The sequence below is a fragment of the Pristis pectinata genome, chromosome 2 (genome assembly GCF_009764475.1).
Source record: "Pristis pectinata isolate sPriPec2 chromosome 2, sPriPec2.1.pri, whole genome shotgun sequence".
In the NCBI taxonomy this organism is placed as follows: domain Eukaryota; kingdom Metazoa; phylum Chordata; class Chondrichthyes; order Rhinopristiformes; family Pristidae; genus Pristis; species Pristis pectinata.
In genome coordinates, this window is record NC_067406.1 from 24163896 (window position 1) to 24182377 (window position 18482).

Here is an 18482-nt window from a genome sequence, read left to right on the forward strand (position 1 = left end):
CGACATCTGGAACTCGCTGCAAGAGGAGGTGGTGGAGTTAAATGCAATCACTGCAGTTAAGAGACACTTAGACATTTAAATTGGCAAGGCACAGAAGGATAGAGACCAATGAGGGCAAATGGAATTAGCGTAGATGGGCAAAAAAGGTCAGAATGGGCATGGAGGACCGAAGGGCCTGTTTGTGTGCTGTAGAACTTTATGGCTCAAACTCAATCTGGAAGCCCCAGATTATGTCTGAAGTATAACATATAGTAACAAGGGGTGTCTGAGAGAACATAGTGATTTCCTTTTATAACATTCAAGGGACAATTATGGATTTGGATTCTTAATATTATTGTCACCAAATGAGATTATCAGGACCTTTACAAAACAAAAGGTTAATGAAGTCCCAGACCAGTAAAAGCTTTAGAATCTAATTGACTCACCAAAAGTAATGGACGTTAACTTTGTTTCTCTGTTTACAGATACTACCCACCCAGCAAAGATTTCCTACATATACTGTTTCTATTGACCAAAAAAATGCCTACATCTTCAAATATCTCTCCAATTCTCCCTTAAAGTTTTCTGCACTATCAGCCTGGTCTGTGTCACTAGGCAGGACATTCAATTCTTCCACAGCCTTGTACGTAACAGTGTAAATGGCCCTGCACTTGCACCTTCCCTCTTCTGTTTGAGTGGGAGTTCAGTTCATCAAAGGAACATTGAAATTTACATTATTCATTTCTGCAAGCATTTTCAGTGCTTGAATAGTAAGTAATCCTTAAAGAATAAGTAATAAACTGGATGCTACTTTGGTTTGTCCTGTTGTTTGGCCTGTTATGCTTCAACTCTGGCCACATTGCTCTAAATCTAGTCAGTTTTACTTAGTGCTACCCAACTCCCCAACATTGATTTCAATCAGTCACCTCTCAATCCCAACATCTCTCGCCTCTGTTGCATTGTGCATGAATATTCTAATCGTTTACCTCCACTCTCCTCTCCCATAAACCTGCGTTTGTCCACTTTGTGCAGTAAATGCGACACTCATCAGCCAATTTTCCCATCTAATCCAGATGCTTTTGCTGTTTGATTTGAATTTACTGCCACCCAAAAATATTTTGTTTCTGTTCCAAACTCCAGATAATAAAAATACGCCCCCATGCACAGCAAATATGTAAACTGTAAGGATGCAACTCTCATCCTGTGACCCGATCTCTACCAATGTTATGTTGTTGTGCACCCTTTTTAAGCATTTGGTGCATAAAGTACCTTCGCATACAATATCCTTTCAATTTTCTTATCCTCTTTAGTCTTTGAAAGCCAGCGTTCACACATGAACAAGTAGTTCTCCTCTGAATCCACATCAAGCACTTCCACCTTCTCCAAATACCAATCGGGGCTTGCCATGCTGTTGTCATGGCGAATCTTGATCTTGTTTATTTGGCCAAGGTCTACGGCTTCTAAGGTGAATGTATCAACCTGTTAGCACAAGATAATAAAAATCAAAATAAAAATCTGCAGATGCTGGAAATCTGAAATAAAAGCAGAAAGCGCTGGAACCACTCAGCAAGTCAGACAGCATCTGTTGAAAGAGCAACCATAGATATTTCAAGTCCTGGACCCTTCATCAGAACTGGGAAAGATTGTTATTGAGAGAGACCTGCTGAGTGTTTCTAGCACAAAATACTAGTTCATTACAGCATTGTGGTCCCTCCGAGAAGGAAATGTGACCCTCAGAGTCAAAGGCTAGATTTTCCCATGGACAGTTGATTGGGAGGAACCACACTTGTTACCCAACCCTGTTTTCACTCTGTCACATTTGCCAGGGTTGGGCATCAGCCATACACAGTGGATGGGCTGCTGGATGAGGGGGTGGTGGGTGGGAAGTCTGGCACTCATAGCTGGATGGATTTTGGGTACTGTAGCTTCAGAAAGAATGACAGGCTCTTTAGATTCAAGCAAAAATTTGTAAAAAGGGTCTAAATAAATCCACAGGTCTCCTGGATTTTGGCTTCACAAGCACTGTTGAACACACAGGGTGAGGTGATCAAGGCATGAAAGGCCTGAATCCCTAAGCAGAGGAGAGCAGGATACTCCAGGCTTGACCCTTGGCTTTCCCCCGAGATTTGCCTACTTTCTTCCCCAGCTGTATCACTGCAATTCCATCCAATGCAAATAGCTTTACTGATAAAAAAACATATTATCGTTGTTGATGAGCTATAACCAGCTTTCATCCATAAAACAAATGAAAGCTATCCCTGGTTATGGTCGAAGTCAATTCAGTGGAGTTGAGATACAAAGCAGTTGTCTGGCCTCCCCCAGTTCCTATGTTCCACTCTTATCCAAAGCTGCACACTAACCTGGTTTCGTTCAAACTTATTGGAGTGTGATTCAGATTTACTCAGTTTCCTTTCTCCTGTGTCTCCCAGGTCTCCGTAGATAGTGAGGAAGACATTTGCATCTGTTCCTCCTCTGTAGACATCACCAGTGTACACAGAAATCTTATAACTGTGAGCTTCAATCAAACAGGCATCATTAAGGGATATTTGCATGTAATTTAGAGGTTAAACATAATCCAAAGACAAGTTAAAATATTCAAACTATTTATAACTTCAGGCTAATTAGTGATACAATTTGTGTTGTGAATTCAATGGTGTGCTACACTACTATAGAATAAAGACACGGAGTCTGTTGCTTGGAGTCAGAAGTCGATTGCTCGACAGGGGCGCGGTGCGCCTTTTAATACCGAAACTCTTCCCACGCTTCAGTTCCCGCGCTGGCGTCACACGCGGGTCACCTGACCTTCCCGTGTGCGGGCTTTCCTAGCCCAACGATGGAGAAGAAGGAGGGCCCCGCGCCATCTTGGGTCGGGGCCTCTGAGGATGCTCGCGATCTCAGGAGCCGGTTCGATATCGGTAAGGTGAGTCGCCACAGGTGCATGATTTTGATGTCAGACAACAGTGTATAATGTGCACTATCAACTAATGTGCAATATTACCTGTTCAGTATACCTCCACCAATCAATAGTAAATGGAAGAGGTGCAACAAGACTCACTGAGCTGATCCCACCTGTTTTACATCTTTATTCAAAGTTAAGGTGATCTCCAATAAGTAAACTGTCATCAGTCGAGCCATTGACTGATTTATTTAAGGTGGGAATTATAACAACAATAATATATACTGTGCTTTTAAATATGATAAAACGTCCCAAAGCACTTCACAGAAGCACTAGCCAAACACAATAGGATATAATGCTTACTGGATGAGGTAGAGTGATATGGGCTTAGTGGTGAAGCAATACATGGAACATATCCCTTGGTGAGCTGTTAATGGTGATTGTGCCGACCTAGATAGCTTCATTTGTACCTTGGATCATAATCAGGAATACTGCATGGGCTGCTATACATTCAACTGTTAAAGGTGGCTTCCTGCCTGAGGCATGACCAGGAAGGAATAGGGCAAGATTTTTTTGGTCTTAATCTGGCTAAAGACTGACAAATCCCTAGGGCCTAATAATCTACATCCCAGAGTGGTAAAGGAAGTGGCCCTGGAAGTAATGAGAACCTTGGCGGTCATCTTCCAAAATTCTTTAGATTCTAGAGCAGTTCCTATAAATTGAAGAGTTGCAAATGTAACCTTGCTATCTAAAAGAGGAGGAAGAGATAAAGCAGGGAATTATAGAACAGTCAGCCTAATGCCAGTGGTGGGGAAAATGTTAGAATCAATTATAAAAGATGCAATAACACAAGATGAGGAAAGCATTAATAGAATTGTTCAAAGTTGCCATATGGTTATGAAAGGGCTCATGCTTAACAAATCTATTGGAGTTTTTTGAGGATGTTATTGGTAGAAAAGATAAAGGGACATCCAGAAGATGTGTGTATTTGGACTTTTAGAAGGCTTTTGATAATGTCCCATTTAAGAGGTTAGTGTGTAAATTTATAGCAAAGGATTGGTTGTCAAACAGGAAACAGAGTGTAGGAATAAACAGTTGTTATTCTGGAGGCAGGCAGTGACTACTGGGCGCCGAAGGGATCAGTGCTGGGTCTCACCTATTCACTGCAAATAGGTGCAGGAACTAAATATAGCATCTCCATGTTTACAGAAGGCACAAATCTGGGGGGTGGGGGGGAGGTGGGTGAGTGGGGTGGGATTGTGAATTGTGCGGAGGATGCAAGGAGCCTCCAATGTGAGTTATAGTGAATGGAAAAATGCATGGCAGATGTATTTTAAATGGTTAAATGTGAGATTAGAAATGTGGTTCTAGGAAAGACAGATTAGCATTTGAATGATGGTGATGAGTTGGGAAAAGGGAAGGTGAAACAAGCCAATGAAAACAAGCTTGAGGTGGAGAAAGCAGTTTGGAAAACACGTGGTTTATTGACCTTCATTGCAAGAGGTTCTGAGGACATGAGCAAGGATGTCTTGCTGCAGTTGTACAGGGCCTTGGTGAGACTCCATCTGGAATTTTATGTTAATTTTGGTGTCCTTATCTGTGAAAGATATTCTTGCCATAGAGGGCATGCAATGAAGATTTACTGGACTGATTCCATGGATGGTAGGACTGACTTATGAGGAGAGAGATTGAGTCAGTTAGGCCGATAGTCACTGGAATTTAGAAGAATGAGTGGGGATCTCACATAAAGCTATAATATTCCAACAGTTCTTGACAGGCCAGATGCAGAGAGGACGTTCCAATGGCTGGAGATTTGGGGCTCTCAGCCACAGGACATGGGCTATGCCTTTTTATAACCGAGACTCAGAGAAATTTCTTCATCCAGAGGGTGGTGAATCTGCAGAATTCTCTAACACAGGAGGCAGTGGAAGCCAAGCCATTAAATTTATTCAGGAAGGCGGTAGATATATTGCTTACTGCTAAAAAGATTGAGGGGTATGGAGAAGAGGCAGGAACAGGTTCTGCAGTGGATGATCAGCTATGATCATATTGAATGGCAGAGCAAGCCCAGAGGGCTGAAAGTCCTACCCCTGCTCCTATTTTCTCTGTTCTGTATCTCTGTTTCAGGAGGCTGATATCAGATGCCACCATCAAGAGTTACGAGTGGAATTTCTTTACCTAATATTGGGGAGATGCCAAAATTTGCCAGGGTTCCAGTTATAGATCTTTACTCAGTGGTGCATATTGGCAACAAACAATTACAGATGTAAATGCCCATTAAAGTTAGGAGGATTATTCGGGGCATAAACTTGCATAAATAAAAAACAGCAGGTTTTCTGATTACCTTGAGTCATTTCAGGATTGATATAAACTTCTATATCTAAGGAATTCCTCACTTGGAAGTTCAGGACCAATCTTTCTCACCTCCCTTACCCATCATATGTAAGAGGCTGATCCTTAACTTCTTTCTTCAATACTTTCACCCCCATAGGCAGAGAATCTTTTGTGCTGCTCTGTGAAGCATTGATTAGCAAGGAAGTCAACTACTTGTGGAGATGTCAGAAAGGGGGAAAGGTGTCTCTTATTTAGCTATGCCCTGCTTGGTTTTAATGGATTGCACGCTGCCTACTTGGAACATTGTGTGCAGTGCTGGTCACCACACCATTAGAAAGATGTGATTGTGCTGGAGAGAGTGCAAAGGGGATTCACCAGGATGTTCCCTGGATTGGAGGACTTTAGTTATGGAGAGAGATTGGATAGGCCTGGTTTGTTTTCCCAAGATTGTGAGGGATGACTGCACAGAGGTACATTAAAATTATAGAAAGGGTAGATAGCCTAAATCTTTTTATTAACTCAATGTAACTGCACTGTGTAATGAACTGACCTGTACGATCGGTATGCAAGACAAGTTTTTCACTGTACCTCGGTACAAGTGACAATAATAAACCAATACCAATACAATACCAATACCAATACCAAAAGCAAGAGGGCATCATACACTGAAGAGGAAGGAATTTTAAAGAGGATCTGAGGGAAAAGTTCTTACATAGAGAGTGGTGGTGGAATCAGATCCATTCACTTTGTTTAAGAGGCATTTAGGTAGGCACGAATAGATAAGGCCTTAGAAGGATTTAGTCTTAATGTGGGCAAATGGGATTAGTGTAGATGGGCATAAAGGTTGGTGTGGATGTAGTGGGCCAAAGGGCTTGTTTCTGTCCTGTACAACTCTGTGACTCTAGGTCTACAGTAAAATGGCATGTTAACAATTTGTTCCTGCTGTGTTCCATAACTGGCTACCAGAAGGTACAGGAGTGTGACCTGGTGCAATCCTTTGTTTCCTCTTCACAAAGGTGAATTTTTAATCTGGTTGGAGAATACAACAGCTCAGCTGAGAAATGGCAGTACATGGCCATCACCCCCATCCCCAGTCTTGAGATGTCCCCCAGGGCAAGCACCTCCGTCTGCCTTTTGAAGACACAGAAGGAGATGCACCAAATCTTTTCAGCATCTCTTGTTCTTTCCCTCACTGCAGAGATACTCACTTTCCAGTGCGTCTTCCACTGTATTTTCAGTCTGCCTCAGGGTCCCATCTTTCAGTAGCTTTTTCTGAATAATCTCTAAGGGCACCAGTTCTCGGATGATTTCTCCATCATCTTCGGATTTTGCCAGCCAGCGCTCACAGGGAAAAACAATCGTTTCTGAGCCCTGGCATTGAATTAATGTGACATTTTAGCTACATGGACGCCCATAAACTTTGTTTCCTTGACTTAGAGGTGGAACTCTTATCCCTAAATCAGAAGATCATAGATTCAATTCCCAACCATTCCCCAGGTAAGCTAGACTGGTACCTCAATGGTTAATGAGGTAGCACTGTAGTACTGGAGATATCCCTTGCCCTCTGAGAACAACCGATGGCACCTTATGAATAAATGCAGAGGAAATCCTCTCAACAACCAATGGGGTGGCACCAAAATTATATTAGCTGGTCATTCATCTCATAGCTGTTTGTGAAATTTTATAAGTGCACAAATTGGCTGCCACTCAAACAACAATGACAACTCTACAAAAATAATCTATCGGCTGTAGTAATTTACAACATGAAAGGTGCGACATAAATGTAAGGATTCCTTCATTTTTATTTTATATGCATCTGATTTGTATGTTTATTCTTCTCTCAACAAATGATATAAGACAAACAAAACTATATTGAACTACCTCCACTTTTACCAGTGACTCATTTCTTAAAGTCCTGTGACCAACCTTATAAGATAGTCATAGCAGTTTCAATCTCCCCCCCAAATCAAACAGTCCGGGGCACTGCAGATATCAGTGATAAACTTGTGAGTGGATGGGGTGGAAAAAGGACGGCTGTTTAATGTTCGATGGGAACTTTCTTAATTCTGACTGATTTGGAATCCTATGGTCTAGCGGTAGTGTAGTGGTTAGCGCAATGCTACTACAGTGCCAGCGACCCTGGTTCAATTCCAGCCGCTGTCAGTAAGGAGTTTGTACGTTCTCCCTGTGTCTGCGTGGGTTTCCTCCGGGTGCTCCGGTTCCCTCCCACATTTCAAAGACGTATGGGTTAGGAAGTTGTGAGCATGTTATGTTAGCACTGGAAGCGTGGCGACACTTGCAGGCTGCCCCAGAACACTCTACGCAAAAGATGTATTTCACTGTGTGTTTCGATGTACACGTGACTAATAAGGAAATCTTATCTTAATGAGCGAGCTGGATGTACCACATGATGAAAGCTGGTTAAACTCCAGCAGTCTGTACACACTACAAGATCCTTTAGCCTCCATCATTGATAATCTCCGCCATGAACTCTCTAGATCTGAACAGGTGGTGTGTAGTCCAGAGAGAGCACACATTATCGGCCATACAGAGACTCTACCACTTTTCATTCCCCAATATTTTGATTTAAAGATTCGCAAGCATGATGATGGGATTCTCTGTGCTCAAAGGCCAGGGACACCAGGTTAAACTCCTCACGGGCAGCCCTTTGACATTGCTATGCCAATAGCTTGGAATTCTCAGTCAGTAAAAGAAATTGGGTGAAAAACACTATGGTGCTGGAGGAACTCAGCAGGCCTGGCAGCATCCATGGAGAAAAGCAGGCGGTCAACGTTTCAGGAATTGGGTTGTTGAATCTTCCGAGCACGTCCTAGTGTGCATTGGCATACAACATCTTGCCACGGCAGAATTCAAGTCCTTGAACTCAGTCCTCCACCCCAGCAAGGACAAGCCAACTAGAGGCCAAGCATGCTCACCTCAGGGACTGAGAGTACTGAGCTGATTCTGTGCAGCTCTCAGTGTCTGGGCTAGGAGGGTCTTCACCATAATTGAGCAAGTTGCTGTTCAGCTCATTTATACAGAAGTGGAATGGTTGATTCAGGTGAGATTAGGCAGGAAAAAAAAGATCAGGAAACGAATTAGGCAATTTAACAATGTGTGAATCATGATAACAGTAAGAACAAATTACCTAGATATCTTTTTTGACAGATCTGCATATTGTTGGAGCTTTTCTCTACAAAACACTTCTGGGGTTTTAATTTCCTCAGGGTGTGCATGCCTCAAAGTGTAGGTAAAATTCCCTTGAATGCTTTCTGAATGAAGGTCACTCAAGCAGCTCAGTTATAAACTCAGTTAAAAGTGCAGTTGAGAATAGGTAGAGACTAATTAATATAATAGGCAAAGGGATTTTGCACAAACAATGTTAAATAGTGCAACAGGAGAGGAAATTAAATGTGCCCGGGGGCTGATGAACACATTAATAGACTCTGCTTCACTGGCCTTCCCTGGGATCTACTTAGAAATCAGGGAATCCAGGTCAATATCTGTAATGAAACTGACCTTCCCCTTTGAAAGCAGTCGTCGGATCTCCACACTATCCAAGTGCCACCCAGAGTTGATGCCTCGACCATCATGTCCAATTCGGATCTTCTCAATGCACTCCCCAACATCCTCCAACTGAAAAGAAAAGGGCTTTGTCACAGTTTTTACCTTACATCTCATTTAATGCCTTTTGCTCTTCAAGATTTGTTCAGAAAGATTGTCAATGTGAGAGATGGAACGGTTTTGATTTTGGCAACTTGCTAACATCCAGCAGTTTGAAATGGGATGTTACAAATCCAAGTACAAATAAAGCTCCAGCCACCTTGTTTCAAATCCAGTGGGCCTGGTCTACTGATTCATTTCTGAGCTCCTACTGATGCCAAACCAGTGCTCCATTCAAAGGACCCCATCCTCTGAGAGCACACATCAGGAATTTGATCAAACTACTGGTCTCCACATTTTTGCAATTGTTCATAAGATTTGGGGGTTATTGGCATTTATTGCCTTTCTCTAACTCCCCTTGAATGGTATGGTTTTCAGAAGGCCGTTACATTGCTATGTGCCTGGAGTCACACACAGGCTTGGCTTAGATGGGGTAAGGCAAGTTGACTTAAAAGCAGAAAATGCTGGAAACACACAGCAGGTCAGGCAGCATCTGTGAAAGAGAACTAGTTTCAGGCCTGGGACCCTTCATCAGAAATGGTAAAGAGAGAAAATAAGTTAGTTTCAGTAGCAGAGGAGAGGGCAGAAGAATGGATAGAACACAGAAATTATCTCTGATAGGGTGAGACCAAATGGGTTAATGCAGCAGTACAAGTAGTAGTTAGGATCAGATTAAGCACTTTTGTAATGTGTTGCTAATAGCAAGGTTGTGAGTGTAATGACCATCTAACAGGGCCCATTAAATGACCTGATGAATGTTCTGAGCATTTTTTGTTTTTATTTCAATAATTCAAGTCTCAGATTAACAAGCTCCATTTGGGCCATTAATGAGGGGGCCATTTCCTGCAGTGAGCTCACCACCAAAACTCCATGCTCAATGATTTCACTCCCAGCTCTCCCCCATCATTGATTGCACCTTGGCTGGTCCCAAACTACCTCCCAACTCTTGCCTTGACTTCCAATCCAGGCAGCATCCTGGTAAATCTCCTCTGCACTCTCTCTAAAGCTTCCACATCCCTTCCTATAATGAGGTGACCAGAACTGAACATAATACTCCAAGTGTGGTCTAACCAGAGTTTTATAGAGCTGCAACATTACCGCATGGATCTTGAACTCAATACCCTGACTAATGAAGGCCAATACACTATATGCCTTCTTAACAACCCTATCAACCTGTGCAGCAACCTTGAGGGATCTATGGACATGGACCCCAAGATCTCTCTGTTCCTCCACACTACTGAGTCCTGCCATTAACATTGTATTCTGCCTTCAAATTCGATCTTCCAAGGTGTATCACTTCACACTTTTCCGGGTCGAACTCCATCTGCCACTTCTCAGCCCAGCTCTGCATCCTATCAATGTCCTGTTGTAATCTACAGCAACCTTCTACACTATCCACAACACCACCAACCTTTGTATCATCAGCAAACTTACTAACCCACCCTTCCACATCCTCATCCAAGTCATTTATAAAAATCACAAAGAGCAGGGGTTCCAGAACAGATCTCTGTGGAACACCACTGGTCATCAACCTCCAGGCAGAATACATTCCATCTACCACCATCCTCTGTCTTCTATGGGCGAGCCAATTCTGAATCCACACAAACAAGTTTTCCTGGATCCCATGCCTCCTGACTTTCTGAATGAGCCTTCCAGGAGGAACGTTATCAAACGCCTTACTAAAATCCATGTACACCACATACATTGCTCTATCTTCATCAATGTGCTTTGACACATCCTCAAAGAATTCAATCAGGCTCGTGAGGCATGACCTGCCCCTCACAAAGCCATGCTGACTGTCCCTAATCAGCCTATGCTTCTCCAAATGCCCATAAATCCTGTCTCTAAGAATCCTCTTCAGTAATTTGCCCACCACTGAAGTAGCACCACTGGCCTGTAATTCCCAAGTTATCACTACTCCCTTTCGTGAACAAAGGAAATGGATAAATGGGAAATGAGGGCACAGAAGAGAAGATGAGGCCTGAGGCAGATCAGCCACGATCATTTAGAACGATGGAGCGGGATGGAGAGGCCAGGCGGACTGCTCCTGTTACTATTTACTTATGCTCTGAACCAGTAATGATGCTAGCCTTGAACCCTGACTGAGGATGTAATCCAGACTGAAACCCAAATGAGGGCATGATCTTGACCAAGATGCTGATTTACCTCCTGACCCTGACTATTGGACCTTTCACCCGTGATCTCCTGCCACCTGTTCTGGGCTCACCTGAGAAGTCAGGCAGGGCAATATGGTTGCACTTGATGCCTTGAGCCTCAGGTGCTGATGAACTTTATTGGGGTGGGTCTATGATCAAAATGGTCACAACTCAACAACCCTTTAGTTTGTCTTCCTTAATGCCATGAAGTTTTGAGTTATAATTAAATGGGGTTGAAGTGTATCATAGTAGCCAATTAGACAAGCTGATAATAGTATAATAGTATAGATTTGATATTTCCTCATCTTGATGCTTAATATCTTCATGGTTTCCTGTGAAGGTACACAGATGGATTAAATCAATTTAAAGGATATCTGCACACCTCTACGATGAACTTATTGACAGCGCCTCTCTTGAAGTACATCTTTCGCTCTCGCTTGTTAACGCACAGAGACTTCTGGTGGCTGCTGATGCCATCTCTCCCGTAAAGGACGATGAAGATATCTGCATCGGTCCCTGCTCCATATATGTCAGAGGTACGGACAGTGATCTCGTATGGAACAACTGAAACAGTAACACGGAGAAGCAGATGTTCAGCTCCTTTGCTTTCTTATTACAGTGGTTAAGCAAAGGCTTCCAGAAGTGCACGCGTTGCTTTTCATGGATTCACTAGCTTCTATGGTTATTGAGATTTAGAGCAAAAATCTTCCTCCTTGCTCTTCTTTTCAAGGGAGGAACATTATGCTTTGTTACAAAGGACAATGGGACAAAAGCAGGCACAGTATATGGTCTTAGGTCACTGAATGGCAAGATAAACTGTTCTAATGATCTTATGTTATTTATTTTAAAGAGGGGTTCTTGGTATTGGAATGCACTAAATGTCTCGCTATCAATTTTTTTATTTAAAAAAATTATAGAGGTATACAGCATGGAAATAGGCCCTTCAGCCCAACTTGTCCATGTCGACCAAGGTGACTATCTTAGCCAGTGCTATTTGCCTGTGTTTGGCCCATATCCCTCTGAACCTTTCCTATTCATGTACCTGTCTAACCGTCGTTAATATGTTAGTGTTACCTCCGAGCTTCCTGTCTGAGTGAGTCAGTTTTATAGTGGGTTGCACTGTCCTTATCATCAGAGAAGACACATCAATGTCCTGCTAGGGATTCAGCATGTTCAATCTTCTGCTCCTTTTCAATGCTGCACGGACGTACTAAAGGAAGTCAGGTGCTGGTACATCTGACCTCTCACTCACTTTTGGACTCGCCAGGGCTACACTGCTCTATTTTGAGCAAATAGACTTTGTAATGGCCTCTTAGCTTTATGCCAACCACATAGTGGATTTCGAGCAGCCCCATTTATTTGAATAAGGTTGCCGATCTTCATTGAAAAGATAAGTGAAATTTCATTTTTTCCTCCTTTTTCTTTATATTTTAAATACCTTTAATTAATTTACAGTGATTTAATGTATTTTAATTATCTTCCAATTTAATAATCTTCTAAAATTCTTTTGAGCTTGTTTTAATTAATTGATTGGGTTTCAATTATTCTATATATTTCTGATCATCAGAGATATTTATTGAGAGGAGAAAAGGCCTCTGATACCAGGGGCTGTCAGAAAGCCATCAGAGTAGTTGATGGATGGGGTCTCAAAGTTCTGCCACCAGAGACCCAGTCCCTGTTCACAGACCACACTACTTTGTGGGACAGCTATAGCAGTAGAGCCTTGTGGAGCAGTACAGCTGTAAGATGCAAGTGCAACTGCAGGACTCGGGCAGACAGGGGTGCAATGGTAGGGGATGTGCACTTGAGGTGCAGTCTGTTTTAAGTATCATTTCAGCCAATTTTCGAATGATGGAAGCCTGAATCTTCTGGTCTTGCTCTCCTTGATCAGGGCATGGCCTCTGCCCATCCCAGAGTTGTGACTTTGAATGCACTGTGGGGATTGCAGATATTGGTGCTGAGTTTCCTCCCCAGCCTCCAATGGGGAGTTCTGCTGGCAAGGCAGAAATTCCAGTCAGGACTCTGTCAAGATCTTAAGTGAAAAAAGCAATAAAAATATCAAGCTCCCAGATGGGACAACGTTATCTGCTACAGTTTATATGTCTAGTCTGTGAAAAGCATTTCCATCTGTCAGACCCCAGCTGACATGGAGCTGAGCTCATGTACCATCTAATGGCAGAGTTGTGCAAATTGAGACCCTAGACTGAGTGTGACAAAGCAATGAGAAACTGGTTTACGAATATATCTGGAGAAAAAAAATTGAAACACAAAGTTGCCAATTCTTAGATTGGGAAGTGAAAAAGATGGAAAATTAAGGCAGAGGGAACACCATGTGATCTGTGATCCCTGTGATGAGAAACATCCTTCCACAATGGAATCCCAAGAGGCAAATCTCCCCATTCATCTTCATAGCATAATATCTTAATAGAGCATAATGTTTTCTTCCCATTAGCTCAGACTGTTTTCAATATTAACTACAGCTCTTATTAACTTAAGTAGCAGGATGTAACATACATGGAACATAGTCTTTGGTCTGTAGGTCTGCAGGGAAGAGGTCTCGTACTATGTATCCGTCATCCTCAGCTTTATCCAACCAACGTCCACATGGGAAGCGCAGTAGTTGTCCAAGAGAGGGGGCATCGATTTCCACCCAGTCTAAAAACCAGCCAGCACACCCTCCTGAAAAGAAAACATAAGGAAATAAAAGAGTTGATGCTGAAATGGGAACTGTGTTCAACCATTTGTCAAGAAAAAATATTTATGAAAAGTAAAGTCACGAAGCAACTATAGGGTAAGCAACCGTACTGGTGCGGTGGAATTGGTGTGGGTGGAATGTAACTTGCAAGTTATGGCAATAAAGAGAGTCAGATAAAGTCCTGGCTTAGCTTTGCAAATCAAGTGGAAATTTCACAGACTTTTCACTAAGTTTGTGTGTGAGTGCTTACATTTATGTTTGAAAAGAGATCCAACCAAACAGCTTGGATTTGCCTACTAGAGGGCAACAAGGAAAAATGCTTCCGTTTGTTAGCACAGAATTTTTACAGTACAGAGGAGGCCATCAGCTTTATGCTTGCTCATAGTGCAGCAATCCTATCTATCCCACTCCCCAGTTCTTTCCCCAGCCCTGCAAACTATTTTCCTACATGTCCCTATTCAATTCCTTTTGAAAGCTTTTGATAGATTTTGCTTTCACCACCCCTATATACACTGAGCTCCAGATCACAACAACTATCTGTGTAAGAGAAGTTTTCCTCACGTCCCCCTTCTATCTTTCATCCAAAATGTTAAGTCCATGCCCCTTACTCCCTGAACCATTCACTAATGAGAACAGCTTCCATCAATTTACTCCACCTAAATAGTATGGACTAAATTGATGGAAGCTGTTCTCATTAGTGATCTTACAGAGCTCACAAAGTTCTTGGCTCCAAGGAAAACAGCCTTAGCTTCTCCAGTCTGACATTACTGAAATTCCTCATCCCTGGAAGCAGTATAGTAAACCTTTTCTGTAACCTCTCCAGGACCTTCAAATTTGTCTTAAGGTCAGGTGGCGAGATTTGGGTGCAATACTCAAGTTGTTGCCTAACACTATTCTTTCTTTCTGTTAAACTTCCAACTTAACACAGCCTGTTAGCCATGGATGTTATGTGCTGTCCAGGTAGCACAGTTACTGTATGTACAAGTGCTCAAAGAAAATTAATTTCAGAAGAACAATTACAATGTGGTTGCTACCACGATGCACATGTGATCAAGGGCGACTCTCCATCTGTTGCCTCCAAATGTGGTGGGCTGACTCTGCTGGTTGTTGCTTTACTGAGCCTAAGACTTGAAGGACCAGACCTGCTATTGGGTTTCATTGGAAGTCAGCAGAGTGTTCATTCGCTCGATATTCATTAAACAACATCAGAGCTACACTTCATAGAATGTATCTCGGCACACAAGAAGGGTATGAGTGTAGCAGTTAGCATAACGCTTTACGGCACCAGCGACCCGGGTTCAATTCCGGCCACTGTCTGTAAGGAGTTTGTACGTCCTCCCCGTGTCTGCGTGGGTTTCCTCCAGATGCTCCGGTTTCCTCCCACATTCCAAAGACGTACGGGTTAGGAAGTTGTGGGCATGATATGTTGGTGCAGGAAGCATGGCAACACTTGCGGGCTGCCCCCAGAGCACTCTATGCAAAAGATGTGTTTCGATGTACATGTGACTAATAAAGATATCTTAACTCACTGTATTTGTGCAAAGAGAAACCGAGTTAGTACCTCTCCTCCAGTCCTTTTGACACAACCCTGTAATTTTTCTCCATTGAAATATTGCAAATGTCTAGCCGTTTAACTCTATACTCTATAAGATGTGGTAATGGTGCAACATATAAATTACTGGACTAACAATCCAGAAACTTGTCCAAAACCCACCATAGCAGCAGTGGAATTTAAGTTCAGTTAATAATCTGCAATTAAAAAGAAACTAGCCATTAGCCATAATACTACCAGATCACCATAAAAAAAACCATTTGGTTCACTAATGCCCTTTAGGAGAGGATATCTGTATCCTTATCTGGTCTGATCTGTGTGTTACTTAAGGCTTATCCATGTGCTTGAATCTTAAACACTCTGTGAAATGGTCCAGCAGTTGAAGAGGAATCAGGGATAGGCAATAAATAGAGGCTTAGCCAGTGATGCTAGATCCTAAAAAAGATAGAAGAAAAGCACATTATATGCAAAGTGGGGGCATAAATCTTGTATCTTAAGAATTGCTCCCACTGTCTGGGGTATCTGGAACAGAGAATAGAACCCATTTCTTGCCTTATGTTCTTCAATGACAGTTGCCTAATAATTGTCAAACAACATCAGCATCTGATGTTGTCAGTGAATCGTGGCACTTAAATGGACTCCAGCTTGCCAAAAATCATACATAGAGAGTGCTTTAATATAAATTGAATGACTGGCTGGACTGAGATCTTAAGCGAGATGCACTCTCCGTGAATGCTGATTCATCATTTTCGTGAGTCTTTTTGCAAAGAACAATTCTGCAGAATTTGCCCTTGGTAGATTAAAGAGATTGTACCCTTGAGGGCATTCATTACGTGCAGGTTGTGGAACAGGAAAGGTTCCAAAAGCTGCGTGAGCTTAGATCAATAACCAACTTGGCAGCTAGGTTTCTATAGCTTCTCATTTCTGCTCAGCCTACGTGAGAGGTTCCTGTATTATGAGGACTATCGGAAGGTGCTTACCATAGTTATCATGTCCTATTCGGATCTTTTTCAGTGCTCCAATGTCCACAGCCTCTATAGTAAACTCATCAATATTTCCCTTTTCAAATTTATTCTTATGATTTTTTGATGCCTTGAGATTGACAATTCCTAGAATTCGACAAAAAACAGATTTGTGTAAAGAAAAATCCCTGGATGTGCTTTCAGGTATATTTGTGTAGCAATCAGCAGTCTGGCCTACTAATTCACAGAGTGACAGTGAATTTGGATTGCATTTAAAAACAGACTAAATAAACAGACTAAATAAATAAAATTAATGAAATCTGCAGGATAAGAAGGGAAATAGGATTTACTTCATGAGAATGATGCACTACTGGCAGCATTAGAACAAAAAATAGCAGCAGTATATTGCTTCTTTTTTTCTGATCTACTTCCCAGGACGATCCCAACTCCAATCGTGGGGCAATATTAAACTAAACTTTCACCATTGTCTATTAATTAGCTTGGAAGTAGTGACAATAAAAATTCTAGAAGTGAAAGCAACAAAATATTGACAACTCAGAAGGCTAAAGAAATCTGGCATGTCCCCTTTGACCCTCACCAATTTTTATCGATACACCATAGAAAGCATCCTATCTGGATGCATCACAGCTTGGTATGGCAACTGCTCTGCCCAGGACTGTAAGAAACTGAAGAGAGTTGTGGACACAGCCCAGCGCATCATGGAAACCAGCCTCCCCTCTATGGACTCTGTCTACATTTCTCGCTGCCTCGTTAAAGCAGCCAACATAATCAAAGACCCCACCCACCCTGGACATTCTCTCTTCTCTCCTCTCCCATCAGGCAGAAGATACAACAGCCTGAAAGCACGTACCACCAGGCTCAAGGTGGTATGTGCTTCTATCTTGCTGTTATAAGACTATTGAACGGTTCCTTTGTACGATAAGGTGGACTCTTGACCTCACAATCTACCTTGTTATGACCTTGCACCTTATTGTCTACCTGCACTGCACTATCTCTGTAACTGTAGCACTTTATTCTGCATTCTGTTAATGTTTTACCTTGTACTACCCCAAAGCACTGTTGTAAGGAATTGATCAGTATGAACAGTAGGCAAAACAAGTTTTTCACTGTACCTTGGTACGTGTGACAATAATAAACCAATTTACCAATTTAAGACAGTTATTGATTTTGGTAACTGGTTCCTATTATTAAAGAGAATGTATTCTCTTTTATGAACTCCTTTCAGTTATTCTATATATAATGGTTCTCTTTTCTCACATCATTGACCTGAGTGAGAAAGGGTAGGGTGATGTGTATCAAACCCTTGACAGCACTACTCTTCAACTGATACTGCAGTGTGTAAGAGAACTGCCCCCAGAGAGGAATGACTCTCACTCCTTCCTGTTCTTCATTCCACTTGGTAGCTTATGCTGGTACAGCTCTCAGTTCTGGATACAAACCCTACATGTAATTGTGAGTCTTCACTAGTATCCTTTCTTGTTTGTCTAATTATGAAATAGAGAAGCCTTCTTACCTGTGTCATCCTTCTCACCAAACAGGATAATGAACACATTGGCATCCGTTCCTGCATTCTTTTTCTCACCAGTTTTTATCCTCACGTTGTAGGTGGTGGACTGAGCTGGTGGGAACATTGGTTGCATCGGTCAATTTTTGGAAAGGGCCACATTTGGAGAAACATTAACTGAAATCAGCCAGGCTTTGGTATAATCTGAATGTGCCAGTGTTCAACTCCTCCACACTATTCAAAGAACTGTAGTGCAATTATAAAACACCTTGAAGACCCTTAGGACATCTCAAAGTACTTCACAGCTAATTAAGTATTTTTGAAGTCACTTCTATACAGTGGTTATTTTAGTCATAACAACTTGCAAACACAGCGGTGGAATAGATGAACAATCTCTCTGTCTAGTTCTCCTGTTCTTGTATTGAGGAGTGGCTTATCATCTCTTAACATCAGTTTAATATCTCTTCTGAAAAATACACCTCTAACTGCAGCACTCCCTCAGTCTCTGTCTTGATTATGGATTCTGGTCTACTGAGACAAAGGTGAGGCCCAATCAGGGCACCAGGGTGAGACACAAAGAGTGCAGACCAGGTAAGGAATATTTGCTGCAAATAAACAATTTGCTGGAGATACACAAAAAGTGCTGGAGGAACTCAGCAGGTCAGGCAGCATCTACGGAGGGAAATAAACTGTCGATGTTTCGGGCTGAGACCCTTCATC

At 42.2% G+C, this 18482-nt stretch overlaps 1 protein-coding gene across 1 annotated transcript in view; it reads right to left on the reverse strand.

Moving 5' to 3' along the window:
- LOC127580433 (lipoxygenase homology domain-containing protein 1-like) overlaps positions 1-18482 on the reverse strand; it is a 94379-nt gene that overhangs the window by 15851 nt on the left and 60046 nt on the right. The window contains exons 23-30 of the mRNA XM_052033907.1: positions 17772-17876; positions 16256-16384; positions 13543-13707; positions 11411-11592; positions 8729-8845; positions 6418-6580; positions 2340-2494; positions 1249-1458 (exon numbers count right to left, since the gene is read on the reverse strand). Coding sequence (XP_051889867.1) covers positions 1249-1458; positions 2340-2494; positions 6418-6580; positions 8729-8845; positions 11411-11592; positions 13543-13707; positions 16256-16384; positions 17772-17876 — 1226 coding nt within the window. The remainder of the gene's footprint in view (positions 1-1248; positions 1459-2339; positions 2495-6417; positions 6581-8728; positions 8846-11410; positions 11593-13542; positions 13708-16255; positions 16385-17771; positions 17877-18482) is intronic.